Source organism: Kogia breviceps, chromosome 2, assembly GCF_026419965.1.
Source record: "Kogia breviceps isolate mKogBre1 chromosome 2, mKogBre1 haplotype 1, whole genome shotgun sequence".
In the NCBI taxonomy this organism is placed as follows: Eukaryota; Metazoa; Chordata; class Mammalia; order Artiodactyla; family Physeteridae; genus Kogia; species Kogia breviceps.
Window position 1 is genome coordinate 25003395 of NC_081311.1, and position 18319 is coordinate 25021713.

The 18319-nt window shown below is 42.4% G+C and overlaps 1 protein-coding gene across 2 annotated transcripts; it reads right to left on the reverse strand.

Annotated features, from left to right (window-relative positions):
• Positions 1–6777: 6777 nt before the first annotated feature.
• Positions 6778–18009, reverse strand: GSTO1 (glutathione S-transferase omega 1). Of its 2 annotated transcripts, none has more exons than XM_067024737.1 (6): positions 17989–18009; positions 17299–17407; positions 14079–14301; positions 11338–11436; positions 7804–7910; positions 6778–7012 (listed from the first exon to the last, which is right to left on the reverse strand). In XM_067024737.1, the coding sequence occupies exons 2-6, from the start codon at positions 17355–17357 to the stop codon at positions 6859–6861; spliced, it is 642 nt and encodes a 213-aa protein (XP_066880838.1). In that variant the 5' UTR covers positions 17358–17407; positions 17989–18009; the 3' UTR covers positions 6778–6858. The 2 variants fall into 2 exon arrangements, with proteins under 2 accessions (XP_066880838.1, XP_058908339.1); XM_059052356.2 differs by lacking the exon at positions 17989–18009 and adding an exon at positions 17618–17683.
• Positions 18010–18319: the final 310 nt, after the last annotated feature.

The window sequence follows — 18319 nt, forward strand, 5'->3', positions numbered from 1 at the left end:
GCAGAGACATAGCCCCAGATTCAGAAGCCGTAGCAGGAGTGGGGAAAGGACAAAAAGCTAAAAACAAAAACAAAACAACAACAACAAAAACACCTGAAGAGTACCCCTTGCTTTGAACTCACAACATCCTGTGCGGTCTGTTCTCTGCATCAAGAATCCGTGAAGAATGGGCATTTAAACTCCACTTATTTCAAAAGAGTTTAATAAAAAATTGACCAGGGTAACACTAACGTTTTCTTTCCCATTCTAAACCCTCCCTCTTGTGTATCTAAGACAATTGGCCATACCCTGTGTATAATGAGTACTTTATTTTAAAATAAGGCCAAACTTTTTCATGATCTAGCAGATAAGAAGAAAAACGTATTAGTGTTAAGATCTTGCACGACCCTAAAAGTGTCTCCTTAAATTTTGTGTCCTCATTGCCTCACCCTAGTTCTGGCCATATTTATGAGATTTTACCCAAACTATGAAAAACTGGTGATTAACAGAAACAAGATACCTAGAGGCAAAGACAAATTTGTGAGCTCTTTCCAACTCCCAGTATAAATTTCAGAGAAGATCCTTTTTAATTACCAAGGACACATTGCAAACAGCCAGCAATACAGGGGCCACTTGGATAGCACGCCCATCTACATGAGATAAAGGAGGTAGTTAGCTTTTACTCTGACCTGAGATCCTAAAATTTAGCAGGTGGAAATATAATTCTTTTAATTTTTACAGGATAGAGCTGAAATGGGAATTGCTTGTAAATGCATTTTATGGGGTTGACAGGTAAAGAAGGAAAGAAAAGGATTATGTTTCACTCACAGTGACGAAATGATTTTCATGGGTTACCTTATTTGATTCCCACAACCATTCAGTCAGCTATTATTATTATTCCTATTTTACAAGTTAGAAAATAATCTCAGAAAAATAGGAAATGCCCTGGTGGTCCAGTGGTTAGGACTCGGTGCTTCCATGGCTAGGGGCCCGGGTTCTAACCCTGCACAGTGAACTAGGATCCTGCAAGCTGCACAGCATGGCCAAAAAAAAAGAAAAAAAAAGAAAAAGAAAATCATTTGCCCAAAGTGACCAGTTAGTAAGGTTGAAGAACTTTAAAAGTCCGAAGTCTGGCTCATTGACTTGGCCTCTAAAGCTGGCAACAGTGTGGAGAGGAAAGGACATAAATCCCAAAAAAGTTATAGTGCATAATAGCTGCTCAACAAATGTTAGCTGAATCTAAGTATCTCTTATTAAAGTACCAGAACCTAATTATGTAGCTTATGAACGGGCACCTTTTGGCCTTTGGAATTCCAACCTATCCAGAAATTCTTGGCTAACAGTGTTTACATTTTTTTCTGCTGAATAAGAATCTTTGAAAATCTTCAGAATAGTCACTCAACTACATTCTTTGCTAAGTTACTCAGAGTGATTTTATGTAAGACATGGTAAGTTGTCACTTTCTAAGAACTGGGGAATGGCAAAATGTTTGAATAAATGTCCTCTGGAAAGAAAATGCATATATGCCACCAAGAAACCTGGCATTGGAAAAGACAAACTGGTTCTTGACTTGCCATGCTGGCAGTTTTGCATCTGGAAGACAGAGGAAGTAATAAGATAACTATTCATCTGGAGCTAATTTTGATCAAAAAGTACAAACTGGAGGGTAAAATAGGAACAATCAACATACCCATGTCATGTGAGAGCTTCTGGTAGACAAGGAGCTCACTCCTGATCAGACAAATATAACACTCACGTAGAGAAAGTATTTTTCAAATAGTTGAGAGAAAATATAAACAGATTCTAAAAGGAAAGGCCGTATGAGGAATGTGAAATTCTCAAAAATCAAAATAAATTATACTAACATGGATTTGGTGCTTTATGTGTATTAACTCATTTAATCCTTAAAATAGTCCTATAAAGGTTGCATTCTTGCCTCAGTAAACGGAGGCTAGCAAGGTTAGGTCACTTGTCAAAAAGCTCACGTCTAGTAAGAGGTGCAAAGGGTACTATGAAGCCTGGAAGTTTGACTCCAGGGGCAGCACTCCAACCAGGATCTTAATCTATACGAGAGATGGGAAAACTTTTTCTATAAAGGCCAAGATGGTAAATATTTTAGGCTTCTCAAGCCATCTTGTCTCAACTACTCAGCTCTATCCTTGTAGGGTGAAAACACCCATAGATAAGATATAAATAAATGGGTGTGGCTGTGTTCCAATAAAACATTACTTATGAACGCTGAATTTGAACTTCATATATATTTTAATAGGCTTTGTTTTTTAGAGAAGTTTTAGGTTCACAGCAAAATTTAGCCGAATATATAGAGGTTTCCCACTAACCTCCGACCCCCAAATGTGCACAGCCTCCCCGACTATGAGCATCCTACATCAGGCTGGGAGGGACATTTCTAACCATTGAGGAGTTCCACATAATTTTCACATGTCACAAATCATAATTCTTCACTTGACGTTTTCTTCCAACCATTCTTAGTTTTTGAACTGTGCAAAAATGAGCAGTGGGCTGCACTCGGCCCACTGGCTTTAGTTTGCCCCTCCCTGGTATACACTGACAATGACTGGATTAGCAATAGCCAAGCTAAGGATTCCATTGGTAAAGTAAAAGGTTCCTGGCTCCACCTTTCTACCATGCCAGAAGAGAACGTATTTTCATGTCGTGTCTCCTCACTCCCACCTTTTCAAGAAAAGCAACTCCGAGAGTTGGAAAATATTGCTTATTAAAAGTATGGCTGACCCTTAACAACTAGGGGTTGCAGGGTACTGGTCCTCCACACAGAAGAAAATCCAAGTATAACTTTACAGTCAGCCCTCCGCATCTGTGGCTATGCACCTGCAGATTCAACCAACTGCAGGTCATATAGTACTGCGGTACATATTTAGTGAAAAAAATCCACGTATAAGTGGACCCTTGCAGTTCAAACCCATGTCGCTCAGGGGTCAGCTGTATACCTGTATATGGGAAGTCACATTCTGAGATGCAAGTCTATTTGATGTAGCCAGGGGAGAATGGACAAAGGGATGGAAAGTTCTTCCTCTGAATGGAAGCAATATTATGTCAAAGTTCTCACTGGGCACTATATTCAAACCCTGGCTTTGGCACTTAGGCAAGCTATCTAACCTCTTTGACCATCAACTTCGTCACCTGTAAAATGAGGACACTAAGTACCTACTTGAAGGGTTTTGATGTAGCGAATGAAATTGTTCAGGTGGCCCTCCTCAGTATATAGTAAAGGAGTTCAGTGTATTTCAAAGTTAATGATTAATACTAGTGAATAAGGACACATTTTTAATAGCATAGTGCATTCTCATTTTATATCCAAAAAGATAAAGTGCACTGCAATTCGGCTTTGCCAAGCACATTAGAATTAAAATTCAACTCAGAATGTTTATTTCATCAGTTACCAGTTTAAGACCAATTGAATGGGTTGAATGCTGCAGGCTACCTTTCAGTAATGTGGTTTTTAATCTTACCACTGAACACTATGGTTTCCCTAGAAAGATTTAATTATGACCTTTAAGCTTAACCCTATTTCCTCTTTAAAACTCAGTAAGTACCTCTTTGAAATCCTCCTTGCAAATGTTCCTTGTATGTTATATCCTGTTTACACCTCTATTATACTGAGTCACTCAAGCAAGAAATAAATGGTAATAAGGCGATATTAAACCTACTCCAAATTGGTTTCCAGCTCCCTGAAATATGATCGCATCTGTCTTGAAAATGGGGAGAACTTCAGTCCTGGGTGATGATGACTTAAGCGTTCTAGGAAAAAAGTGCCACCACATTAATAATAATCTCTTCACTCTATTTACCTGAGTCTCTGTTTTGAGGAGAGGAAGTGGGGTTTGCATTTTGCAATTAAAAAAAATTTTTTTTTGTCACACCAATCTCTGATAGTGGCAGAACCTGGAGAACATTCTTCTTAATATTTCAGAAGCCTGGGCTTCCCTGGTGGCGCAGTGGTTGAGAATCCGCCTGCCGATGCAGGAGACACGGGTTCGTGCCCTGGTCCGGGAAGATCCCACATGCCGCGGAGCAACTAAGCCCGTGAGCCATGGCCGCTGAGCCTGCGCATCCGGAGCCTGTGCTCCGCAACGGGAGAGGCCACAGCAGTGAGAGGCCCGCATACCGCAAAAAAAAAAAAGAAAAAAAAAAATATTTCAGAAGCCTAATTTACATGACAGATTGTGTTACTGGGAATTCCACTACTATTCACCAAATTCAAAGAGTTAGGCAAGTGAAGAAAAAGTCTCTTTTTCAAACGGGCCTAGATTTAGGACTTGTTTCAAAGAAGTTAGGATCAGAGAGAATCCTATGTTCTAATGTCTTTGGGACATTAAATAAGATTACTAAAGCTGTCAGTGGGGGAACTTCATCTTCGCACTGAGGAAAGCAGGGTCAAAGGAGACTTTCTTTTTTAAGTACCCGATTCTGCTTTCCTGTCCCTATTTTATAGCTTAAGGGATCAAAGAAAAATAATTAACAACGTTATATAGTAACACTTGAATAAGCAAAGGCAGATTTTCAAGATCCTAAAATAAGACAAAATGAAACATTTGTAAAATCAAACGAATTTCGATTTGTTTGGGTTTCGAAAAGGAACGTCAACACTTCCTGTCCTACCCCAGGAACTATAGTGGTGTGTCGAAAAGGTGGCTACAGTCCTCTCTCAGCTCAATCTCTAAAACTTAAAAGTTGATGAATAAAGAGTCTGAGGCAGAGGCATATTTAAACGCTTATTTTAAGAATGGTCTGAATGACTTAAGAGTTCAGGCTGGGCTTGAATCACCTCTTCAACATTTACTGGTCGACCCTGGACAAATCACAGCAACTTTCTGTGCCCTGATGTTCTCATCTGTAATTCAGAGCTAATGGTACCAACACATTGTATGGTCTGGGTTGAAGTAGTTCAGACTATAGATGAGAAGCATTTAATACGTAGCAACCGCTGGATATTATTTTTATTATTTGAATGTTGCAGGGAAGACCCATAGTTCTGACAAGACAGAACATTCCTGGGGACCAAATGCCCCTGTCTCTCAGTGCCCTATAATGTAGCTAAATTAGTGGTGCCCAATGCAGGGCTGACAATTAGTGATATGGGGTCGTCTTTACTTGTCTCCAGTCAAATCAGAAAACGAGAACAATTTAATGACTTTTTTCCCCCTTTAAGTGAAAGGTATTCGCTTTAAAGACTTGTTCCTTACTCTTGAGATTATAGCCCTTGCGCTTTTTTTTTTTTTTTTTTTTTTTTGATGGTAAAATCTCTGATGAAACTTTGGTAAAGTAGTTGAGCTTTCTTTTAAAACGATTACGCAAAATTAAAAGCTGGCAATCGTATTCTGGGTTCCCAAATTCGTGAAAAATCTCAAAATTCAAAATTGACCTCTAACCCCTCGCCCCTTCAAATGCTACGCAGGCAGCAGCAACCGAACCGACGCAGGTGAAAAGAAAGACGAGCCTGAGGCACCTCCATGCGCGCGGCCGACGGAACCTGATGTGGAGCGAAGAGGGACGCAGAAAGAGGCGGGGCCCAGGCGGAACCCGCCCCCTGGAATGCGATCCTATCCGCCAATTGGCCGCGGCGCCCGGAGCTTCAGCCAATCTTCCAAGCCTCCAAGCCTTTGTAAGTGCCCCGGCTTCGCAATGCCATGCTGAGCCAATGGGCGGCTGGGTTACAGCCTCCTGGGTCCCCGGAGTTTTGGGTCCCCGCGGGTGTCTGTGGCTGGCCAAAGTGGAAGCCAGGTAGTGGTTGGTTATAGCACCTCAGTCCCCTGGTCTACATCCTACCGAAGTCCGCCCGCAGCCTGCCCCGGGTGGGGCAGGCGGACGGCGGCAGAGATGGGTCCGCCCGGAGCCCGGGCGTTGGTGGCGGCCGAGGTGGGCTTCTGGAGGCCGTTTGTGAAGTCAGCCAATTCTCAACTTCCTCTCACGGTGCGGCCCCCAGGTCGCCTGCATCACCATGGGGCGGAGGACTCATTTCAAATGTGAACTCCCCGGCCTACCCTACCGAATCGGAAGTCCAGGGGTGAGCCTTAAGTGACTGTTAATGCGCTCTTACGTTTAAGAATAAGGACAGGAAACTAGACTGTACTGGGGCAGGTCGACAGCCTGCCCCCTAGTTCCGATATAAGAGCCCTGTGCTGGGTGTGTTTCCCCAGAACTTTCTGCTGGCGTCTTAAGGCCTCACTTAACCTCAGGACCTTAGTTGAATCATCTGTAGAATGAAGTCCAGCCTTATATACTGAACTGATGGAGGTGGTCTTCACAGTATTCAGTTACATATATGGGACACCTTCTGTGTGCCTAGCATAAGATTTGGTAGGAAGGATTTGAAGGGGTTAGTGACTGGAGACTGGGAGAACAAATAGGAGACCACCTAGTCACCTGGCTTTGAGGTGACGTGGGTCTGGACTTCAGCGGCAACAATAGTAAGAAGAAAAGTGTAAAACTGAGTCAGTGATAGAAAGGAAAGAATGAAGAATTGAAAGGTTCTTAACTCAGAACCCAGAAGACAAACTTGAAAGGGCATCTCTTGAAATGACAGCACGGTATCCAAGTGGACATGTCCTATGGGCAGTTAGAAATCCAGACTGAAATTCAGCTCTCACTAGAGATGATTTAGAGGTTTACAGCATGGACTGTGATAGAACCCTTAGCATCCTTTGAGCATCCTGAGACAGGAAATGTGTTTACATTTCTTGCAGGAGGGACTTGAGGAAAGCCCACAGTAAGGCCACCTTCTCAAATCAGAGAAGGTGATCCAGTGAAACATGAGAGCACTTGGTAAAATAAAAGCATGTTATTATTCATATTAGTGAACGGAAATATCCGATATATTTTCATTGTTGACTCCTGTCCCCTTCAGAGCCCATAGTCACAGGCCTCGAGGTTGTTCTGCAAGTAGAGATCTAAGAAACCTCGAAAGGCCTTTGGATCAATGAAAAGGGATGATACTGCAGGATCTTTCATCATGGCTGCCATCCAGAGCTTAAGATTTGGAGTGTGGTCTACATACCTGTGGGAGATGGAAAGAATGAAGGTGTGAGCAAGGCTAAGTAGGAAGGCATTGCAAATTCTCCTATATATCATTATTACCACTCTGCAGTTTCATATTGTTTTCCTCTAACTTTTTAAAATAGTTCTTTAAAAATACTTATTTAAGATGCATGTAATCATTGAATATGAGATTTGGAAGATATTGTAGAGGTCCTTGTTTTGTGAAGAGGAATCTAAGACTAGAGTGAAGTGACTTGCTCAGTTAGCATGAGAACTTGTCCAAACGGAGGCTGATAGTTTTTTAAAATGAGAACATGAAAGACAACCAAGAATGTTATATATTTGTTATTCTATGGTCAGATTGTGACTAAAAGTAACCCTGAATAGCTCTAAGCTCTAAGAAGTGACAGTAAGCCAAGGTCGCTGCCAAACTTCGAAACACAGAGTTTGGAAAATAGTGTGGGACTCTTGATGGTAAATGGGAGGTAGCATTGGTCATACAATCCTTCCTGAAATCCTTATGAAAATGCACATCCTTACAGATTTTTAACCAGGAGGGAAGGAGTAATTACTTTTAAAACATTTTACTACATGTCACAGAACTCCCCACCCCTACCGGCCCCAAGGATGAAAAACGGTGAGTGTAGGGTATAGGACATGCCCTGGAAAGTCCAAGTCTCCTCCTGTCTGCTGGCTCCCATTCATGCCAGTTGAATGAGATATATTAATTTTTGTTCATAAAAAAGGTTAGTATATACTATTTCAGTTATCATTATCCTAAATTAAGCACAAAATATTCAAATAGCTTACTCATTTAACTCCAGGGCTACCAGCCATTCAAACCAGGGCCAGATGAGGTAGTCAATCATAGCAAGAGAACTGCCACCAAAGAAGGTTGTCTTCTTATTAGTCAGAACCTGAACATTAAACAACATAAGAGTACTTCTTATTTGTGCATCTGGTAAGATTCATCAAAAGAAATGATGAAGGCAAGAGTTAAGAAAGTGCGAGCAGCAGGTTTTACCCTGACATATTCAAGTTGGCTTTTTGTCTGATTAGTTTAAGCTTTAGAATCTCTTGGTTTGGGATGAAGCAAAACGGTCAATAAAATAAACTGGAAAATGGAGAAAAATAAAACAAGCTACAGAGTACATGATCTTTGTAATAGATATATCCAACAAAGGACTGGTATTCAGAATATAGAAAGAACTCCTGGGAATCAAAAAGAAAAAAGGCAGAAAACCCATCAGAAAACTGGGCAAGACTTGGACTTCACAAAAGAGGAGGTCTAAATGGCCAATAACCATTTGAAAAGGTGCTCAACTATATTAGTCATCAGGGAAATGCAAATTGGAACCAAAATGTCATACCACTTCACATCCATCAGAATGGCTAAAATGAACAAGACAAACTTAATAAGGGTGTGGATCTACTGCTGATAGGAATGTATCAATAATTTGGTACAACCATGTTTTAACAGTATCTGCTAAAGCTGAGTTCATGCATACTGTATAACCCAGTAATTCTATTCCTTGGAAATGTGAACATATGTTCACCGAAAGATTGGTATAAGAATGTTCATTGCAGCACTATTTGTTACATCCCCAAAGTGGAAATGTTTACTGTCTATCAGGACTAAAATGGATAAATTGTACAGGAGTCATACACTGGAACACTATACAAAGAATAGGAATGAACTACACACAATATAGATGAACCTCAGAAACTTGATACAGTATGAAAGAAGCCAGACCCCAAAGAGTGCATATTATATGATTCCATTTGTATAAAGTACAAAAACCATCCAAAACTAATATTCTGTTTCTGGATATGGATGCTAGTATCATGGCTGTGTTCACTTTGTAAAAATTCACCAAGCTGTACTCTTATGCTTTGGGTAAATCTCTGCATATAATACTTCAATTAAACATTTACTTAAAATATATTGGAAATAACTAGATTAACTGTTAAACAGATGCCAAATAAAATTCTTTGAAAACCAAACACAAATGCTATGATTCTGAAATTTAAGAAGGTGAATTGGTATTATGGTTTTACAAACAGAAGAACTGAGAATATCATCTGGCTAGTCAACACCAAACCATTTTATAAAACATCCATAGTTTTTCTCAGGGCCCTTATAACATTCTGCATTGAAGATAGATCATTTATATCTACCTGAGTATTTGTCTTTGGTCTACCACCAAACTAATCATCTGAGCAGTATGGACCGCATCTCACCTTCTACCTCCCATGCTGTCCAGCACAGTGCCTTGCAATTATTAGGCACTCAGAATTGTACAATGAATCACTATTGTTTGGGGCTGTCCTTAAACTGTAGCACCTGGTAATATTATGCATAAATAAAATAAGTATGATAGTTTCACTCAGAAGGAAATGCCCTCTCAGCAGCCTGAAACATGGAAATGGTACCACTCACTGTAACATGTGAGTCTTTAACCTGGAGTTCTGTGAACTTAGATGGGAAGAAAATTCTATGTCCCTCAACTAACCCCAAATTTAGCAGGTGGTATGTGGATGTTCTACTGCTCCAGGGGCTGGTACCTTCCACCTCCACCTTGTTCAAGAGTCAACTGTAGTTGTACATAGAGATTACTTGAAATCAGGAAACATGATTATCTTCATATCCCTATATGTGAAAACTGATTCCCTGGCGGTCCAGTGGTTAAGACTCTGCCTTCCAGTGCAGGAGGCATGGGTTCGATCCCTGGTCAGGGAACTTAAGATCCCCCATGGCATATGGTGTGGCCAAAAATAAAACAAAAACAAAACCTGATTCAAGAAAGAATATAAAAATCCTGAAAATCAATTAACATTAAGGAAACTGAACTATACTATTAAACTCCACCCCCATAAAAGACACCAGACTCAAATGTTTTAGAGAAATAGCCAAACCCTATCAAATGGTTTCATATCTTAGAAATCCAGAGAAAGTAAGCCAATGTATTTTATGAGGTTACAGTAGCCTTGATATAAAAACCAAATAAAGATATGATAACAAAATAATCTACTTTACGAACAAATATGCAAAAATTATTTAAATATCAACTAATTCTAAAGTATATATGAAAATCCACTGAAAACAAGTAAGTTTTACACAGTAATACTGGCATGGTTCAATACCAGAAAAATCTGTCCATGCCACCATATATATTCACCAGATTAAAGGGAAGAAGTTCAATGAACATTTCAGTAGATGTAATAGATGCAAACAAAACACTAAAAATCCAATACTCATTCATGACTTTTTTTTTAAATTAGAAAACTAGTAATAGAACTTTCTTAATAAAAAAAAGGTTTCTGAAAAAAATCTCCATCAAAGTTCATACTTAACAATAAAAGGTTAGGATGGATTCCCATACGAGACAGGACTGTATCTTCTCTCAGTAAAAGCCTAAGGTTGAGTGTGAATGGAGGATGATGATTCCATATACAGGTCCAAATGGCAGCTCTCCTGCAAAGCAGGTAAAAACACTTCTGGGCTTCCCCAAATGTCTGTCTGACTAATGGCAAACGTTTATTATATAATAAACATTTTTATATAATTTTATTTAAGTTTTTAATACAAGTAATTTTATTTTCATATAAGTTTATGTAAGTTTATTATATAGTACTAAGTGGGGAAAAGAACACAATGACTTATACTCTGATTATAGTTATGTTAACTTTTTAATATATGTTCAAGGACTGGGCTTCCCTGGTGGTGCAGTGGTTAAGAATCCTCCTGCCAACGCAGGGGACACGGGTTCAAGCCCTGGTCCAGGAAGATCCCACATGTCGCGGAGCAACTAAGTCCGTGCGCCACAACTACTGAGCCCACGTGCCTAGAGCCCGTGCTCCGCAACAAGAGAAACCACCGCAATGAGGAGCCCGCACACCACAATGAAGAGTAGTCCCCGCTCGCTGCAACTAGAGAAAGCCTGTGCACAGCAGCAAAGACCCAACTCAGCCCAAAATAAATAAATAAATAAATTTATATATATATATAAATACATATGTTCAAGGACTGAAAACAAGCATGGAGAAATAACAACAGGTGAAAAACTAGAAATGTGGGTGAAATTTTTCCATGATATTTTCATGTCAGTGCAATAAAATGTTTTAAAAGCAAGACGATGGCAAACCATTTTTAGGTGTTTTGGTTTGTATCTTAAACACAACAGCTTACAGCTGCTATCTGTTGTAAAGTAAAATTTCCTATTTGGTATTATTGCTAATTACCTTAAAGTGATTTTGGAAATGGGAGTATGAAGAAAAGAGTAGAAGGTGAGAGCAGATACAATGTATCACTTCAATAAAAATCAAGGAGAAGGGATTAATTACCTCCTCTAGCTTGCTGAGTTCTTTATGCAATTCTTCTTTCAGGCCAGAGCAGTCTTCCTTATTTTGCCTTCTAAGAAAGCTTAATAACAAAGGTGGTACCTAGACAGAGAGTAGTTTCTTAGTTTATCAGTGTGGTGCTAACTATACCAGCCCCCTCATATAAAAGCACCATAGAACCCTCATAGTCACAGTGTCAGGATGTTCTAGAAACTTCAAAAGTACACCCATTCCTTTGCTCACAGAGGTCGGGTACAGATCTTAAAAACAGTTTTGTGGCCTTAGATGCTGTACTGGTCAGGATTTTATAAGCTGCAAGTAAGAGAAGCCGATTGGTGGGCTTGGGTCGAAAATGTCCTAAAAGGACACTCAGTGGCTCATAGAATTGTTGAGAGGCTGAACAAACAGGTCTGGACCATTTCAGAATCATGTTGGGAACTGACCTGATGGGAAGCACCCACTGCCACCAGTGAACCGAGCACTAGATGTTACAGTCTGTGCTGCTGCCAGAAGTTGGACTCTGAGGTAACCAATGCCACTCTGGAATTCAACCTGGCAACCACCGCAGCCCCTGAAAGCCAGTTCTGCCATCAGCCACCCTCACCAGTAGAACCAGCGCCCCACACCCAGCCCGTTTCCCCACATGGCTCATTTCTGAATTGAAGTCTACCATGTGTGTGTCTGAGAGGAAGAGCCTAGGTCCAGACCTTGGCCCCAGCTGCAAAGGAAGCTGGGAAGGGGATTTTCCTGATTTCTGTCTTCGGGAGGGCATGAGAAGACAGTTCAAAGTGGTCGATGACCTGAAGACTTGACAGGTGTCCTGTCATGCTTTCATGCTTGTGGTGGGAGTGTTTGTGTTTTAATGCTCGGTCTTTGGTATTGTCTCACTGCAAGAGACAAAAGTCCACTTGTCCAGTGGAAGTAAACAGGCACTTGTAAAAATACAGGAGAATGTCCTGAAAGCCCATCCATCCCGGGGTACAGCTTGCCGTCATTGGAACTGAAGGTGTGCAGGCAGCCCTTCCTTCCGCGTTTCCATCTGGGTCTGCCTGGTCTGTCATCTCTGCTTCTCCTTAACTGTCAAATCCCTTTGCAATGCTCTTAATTTCTGATTCCTTAAAAATTCTTTTTTTGTGTGACTTTGATTTGTCATCTCCAATGATATATACATACACCTCTAAAACCTCAACACATTTATTGTCTTAGTCTCTGTGTCTCATTTCCAAGTTCCCAGGAGAGAAGGTGATTTGGCTGTGGATGCAGGTGGGGGCATTTCTGGTTTGCTGAACTGGGGCCAGGAGGGTGGTGTCAGAATAGTACTTGAGGCCACCTCTTCCCTGAGTGTGAGGAGGGAAGTAATGGTGGGCATCTCCAGCTGTTAGCTCATTTTCTTTCTGGACAGTACAATGAATCTCATTACTATTTTTTAAAATTCTCCAACATCTTGTAAATGCCATATTCCCTGTCCATCATCTTTGATGGCAACCATCTCTAGTATTCTTTCACTCTTGTTCTGCTAAGCCAGACAACTTCCTATTCCTTCCCCACTGACTTCCCTTTGCAATGTCTCCTTTAAGAAAATGTTCTCCCTACAAGTCTCACCTTCTGGATATTTCTCTAACCATTTCTTTCCCTAGAGATAAGATGTTTCTTATTGTGCTGAGGTATATCCTGACAAAAGTAACAGAATTATAGAGATATAACCTGACCATGCTATTTGCATTGTCTACTGTTGGTCATTTCTGTGTTAATACTAATTGTTTGAACCCACCCAAATGTTTGATTTAACATTGATGCTAATTAAGACACAGACAGTTCTCCTATAGGAATGCCATTTACTCAGTCCACAAGGAGCTATTGCCAACACATAGAAGACGCTCACAACTAGACAATGTGGCTAAAACAACAAGAGCTAACATTGAGTATCTACCATCTGTTGGACTCTAGGTGTTTTATATTAACTGATTTTTATCAACAGGATGGGATCAATTACTATAGTCATTTTACACATGAGCTGAGGCACAGAGGTAAAGTAATAAGCAACTAGCTCACCATCACATAACTAGGAAGGGCTGGCCGCAAGCCTAGGCAGTGGGCCAACAGTGATGGAAACACGGCCCTCACCCTCAAGGAGCTCGCACCCCTGGTACAACACACAGGCAAGAAGGCGGCAGTCCCCACAGGGGCAAGTTAGCACACGTGGGCACACAGAGCTGGGCACTAACCCAGCCCGGACAAGCTTCTAGAAGACAAAGGTATCTGAGCAAACACAGTTGTCCCTTGGCTCCTTGAAGGATTGGTTCCAGGGCCCCCAGCAGATACCAAAATCCACTGATGCACAAGTCCTTTATAAAACGGCATAGTATAGCGGGCCCTCAGCATCCTCACGTTCTGCACATACAGGAGCGCAGACCGTACAGGAAAGAGGACTGGGAGACAACCAGGCAAAGTGAGAAGGGGGAAGAGTCTTCCAGCAAGAGTTGAGAAGAAGGTGGCAAGTTTGGGAAAAATAAAAACATTCAGCATGACAGGAATATAAAGTGTTAGGAGAAGAGTGGAGAGGTGTAACTTTGGGAAGTAAACAGGATCCGGACCGTGAAAGGGCTCATAGGACACATCCAAGTGGACAAGAGCATAATCCTGTTTGTCTTCCCCGCCCAAATCACTGAACCATCAGTGACAGCAATGATTTAGCTTTAAAAACAAAGGTGTTATATGGGAGCTGAGATTTCTTGAACACACACCTTAGAAAACAACTCAAAGACCATCTTTTGGCGAGCTTTCTCATAGGGGTCATCTGGCAACAGCTTCTTTCCTGGATATGCTTCATCCAGGTACTCACAAGTGATGGCAGATTCATAGATCACTTGACCCTGACTGTTTTCCAGAACGGGCACCAGGCCAAAGGGATTCTTCTTGAAGAACCACTCAGGCTTATTTTTTAGGTTGATGTTAATGACTTCATGCCTGAAAAACACAGAGAAGACAATGAAGAGAGTAACATTTTTCTTGTACTCCTGAATAAAGCCTCATTGGTCTTATCATCCACTTAGCTGGTCAGACCTGAAATGTTGGAGTCAGCTTGGCCTTGATTCCTTCCCGCTGTCACCTCTTCCTCAAATCAAATGGATCAGCAAGACCTGTCAGCTAGACCTTCAAATCACATTCTGGCTTCCTCCGCTTCTCAGCTTTAACACTGCCACCTCATCTAAGATGTCATCTGCCACCCGGACCTCTACAATAGTCCCACCAGCCCCTCTGCTTCCACTGTGACCTCCCTACAGTCCATTCTCCACACACAGAAGTAAATTGGATGAGGCCACCCTCCTGCTTCCTTACAACCCCTCGATTGCCCCTCATTGCAATGAGGATAAATTCTAAACCCCTTGATCTGGCCCCTGCTTACCTGTCACATCTGCTTCCTATGACTTTTCCTTTTGTCATTATGATCTGGCCACACTGGCCTTTTTTATATTTCTTGAATTACTTTCTTCATTGTACTGATGATATGTAACTGAAATTACTTTGCTTACTTAATTACGTTTGTTAGGTCACCTCCCTAGAATGTAAGCTCCATGAAAGCAGGGATCGTGTGTGGCTTGGTCATATTCATAAACCAACATGTAAATGAGCAAAGTTACAAATAGATTTAAATGCTATGAAGAAATATAAACATTTTCAGATAGGTACTCAGTACACATTTGTTGAATAAATAAGTGGAAATGCTTCAAGATTGTCAATTAGACACTCCATTTGGGACTAAGAGGTATCTTAATTGTAAAAATATATGAGCCAACTAATTGAGTTTCTCCACATCCCGCCACTCCACTGTATGAGAATCAACATGATAAAATTCAATTCCTTTTGCTAATTTTAATAGAAAGTTCCTCATTTTTTTCAAGAACGTTAGGGAATCCAAAAAATCCATCCACGAAATAAACTTTCAGATTAAATCTCCATGCACAGATACTTTAAAATGTTACATGGGTAAATCACACTAAGTGTGAAAAACAGGTGAAGTCCAGGCTATATCAAGATTGTTTTTAGAACTAACTGGTATCTTGCCTAAGAGATTTTAGGGGAAATAAAAGAAAAGAAAGTTTCATATAATTGTTAAAGCCAGGTCCATATCATTGTCAAAGCTGGATGAGCGTTCAGTAGAACAGATTAGATACTCAAAAATAATATACCCAACACCTTTTGTTTCCTATTTCCTCATCCACCTCAGTAGCTAGCTACAACAGCATTATCTTGAGGATTTAAATATGCAATCCCTCCCCCATGGAAATAAAGGAATAGCCAGATTGAACACTGGCACCTGTGTGTATGTATGAAAAGGTTCCTGTGCTGTCAGATTACTGGACACTTCAGATACAAGCCACTGCAAGAAAAATGACGTTCCCTGCTATGGAATTATCACCATTTCTGAAATTTTATAGTATGAAAAGAAAAGGTAAATCCTGGGCTTTTGTAATAAAGAAAGTTCTCAGAACACACATGCATTTTGCTAACCTGGCATGGTGAGCCAACAAGGCAACATATCTGCTGCAACAAGTTGGAAGATGCACCTTTTAGAGAAAACCATGCTTTAGTAAATTCTATCATGTGGTAAAATCTAGTACCTCTCTAGTCAAAGCCTTCTGGGACTCAGACCTGATCCATAAACATAGCAGACCTCTGTTGTTCGCACTGCCTGGCAGCTGTTACACCCTTCACCCTCCATACACACACTTTTATGATAAAATCACTGCAATTTTTCTTTGGGAAACTGTCCCAGTAATATATGGTTGTTTTTAACCTAGAGTTCCAAAAGGGCACTAACCCAGGACTTCGTGGCCCCAGATCCAGCTGTGTCTTTCTCCTGGACTTTTCAATTGTCTCTTTTCAATCCAACTGAATGAGATACCTCTTAAATGCAATAAAAGAATCCTGACTAATACAATAAACATTACAAGAGTTGGATAAAATAATGTTTTGATAAATGTTACTAATTGTTGAATATTTTGCTATGTGTTCACAATCTGTTTCATCTAAAATAAGATGCAGATCTTACTGAAGTGATGACTAATCCAAAGATAATTTGTTTTTTTTTCTTTAGAATATATCTTACTTTTTTTTTTTTTTTAGGGAAAAGAATTGCCTGCTTAATTCTCCCCCAAGAAAACTAAAATTAGTTTATAAATTCTAAGCACATTCATGGAAAATTTCTCTGTAATGGGGGCTTTGTTTTCAACTTCCACACTACACGTATCTAATGCCTGTTCAACAGATTCCAAAGGTCATTGGAAGGGAGGCGGTTCAATGGCTATTCAGCTCAGGGAAAAGCCAATGACTTGCATATTTCCTATGGATAACCCATATGTCAATCACCTTAATAGTTTCAGTGAGGCTTCCCCAAAGTCTGAATTTTTAGGCATAAACACTTTATTTCACTCAACCAACAACCCAATCTATAGGAATATTCACAGTACAGTTAACTCAGCACTCTGTCCAGCGGAGGGTCAAGGTCTGGACTCTTCAAGGGGGTAAATTACCGTCTATTCAGGAAGGGACTATAGCCTCAGAATAACAGCAAACAATATAAACAGGACATGAAAGAAGCGGGGTGAAAGAGAAGGAAGTACAGCAGAAATCAGGGGTCTGCCAGAGCTAAAAGAGCTGCCTGTGATTACCATTCGAATGATCTCTGCATGCCACTAACTTTACTGGAGCCTCAGCTTTTCTGATCCATAAAATGGTTGATCTAAACGGGGTGTCCTAGACTGGTGGTGTCTGTGGCATTCCTCCCGCCCCCCGAGGATAGGGTTCATAACTTTCTATGTCCTCCCCCGCCAAAAAAAGGCTGATGTAGTGTATTTTGTAGTAAAGGAAGCTGCGGGGACCCTATCGAAGATTTCAGCTCGCTCTTCCCGCAGCTGTTGGTTCCTGGCTGGCTCTGGGAGCGGCCCGCGCCTTGATCCTCACCCAATTCCCCTGGCCTTCAGGACCAGGAGCGTCCTCTTGGCGAACGGGCAGAACCTCATGCTGTAGACGCGAATCAGGCCCTGGGGGACCTGCCCCGGGGGCGCGCTTCCTGCGGGGAGAAGCGGAGGCGGTTACAGCCGCGACAGCAGCGGGGACTCCCAGCCTCCCGCCTCCCCCCGGGCCTGGCCAGTTTCCGGCGGGTGGAAGACCTCCTGCGTGGCTCCGCTCCGGAGCAGCCCGGCCCCCAGGCCCTGACCCCGACACGCGTCTGAGGGTCGCCGCGGACCGCGGATCGCGGATCGCGGAGAGCTGGCCTCACCCTTCCCCAGGCTCCTGGCTGATCCTCCGGACATCTCGGCGCAGCACAGGCCCAGCTCGCGCCCGGGCTGGCAGGCGATTCCGAAAGCCGGTCGCCCCGCCCCTCCTCTTTCCCTCCCTCCCTCCCTCTCTCCCTCCCTCCCCGTCTCTCCCAGAAGTGCCAGCAAGCCGCGCGCAGAAGGCCTCCTGTGCGATCCGACTCCGCGCCCAGGCTGGCTTCCCCACCCTCCGCGAGAAAGAACGCGCCTCCGCCGCCTCCCGCGCGCCTTGTGGGAGATCGTAGCCAACCGCCCACCCCGTAAGCCCCGACCCAGGGCCGGCCTTCCCGGTTTGCTGGGGCAAAGCTTCAAACACCGCAGATGGTGGTCGCACCAAAGTTCAGCCTGCTGGCCAAGAGGAGCTCCCATGACGAGCCAGCCCAGCCGTACAGCGTTGGGGCATTGGGAGCAGGCTTGGTGGCCCTAAGTCACCCAGAGATAATGAGGGCCGGGAGGGCTCCCCGCGGTGCCGGAGGGGGACCCTGGCCCGGCTCTGCATCCCGAGCGAGTGCGGAAGTGCGGCAGCCCTCCGATCCTCACCGCCCCCCAGTGGCCCGGGCACAGAAGAGGGGGAGCACCAGTCGCCCCCCCCAGACCCCCTCCGTCTGTGTGTGTGGCTTTGTTCGTTTTGTTGTTGTTGTTTTTTCTCCTACGTGTGGGTTTTT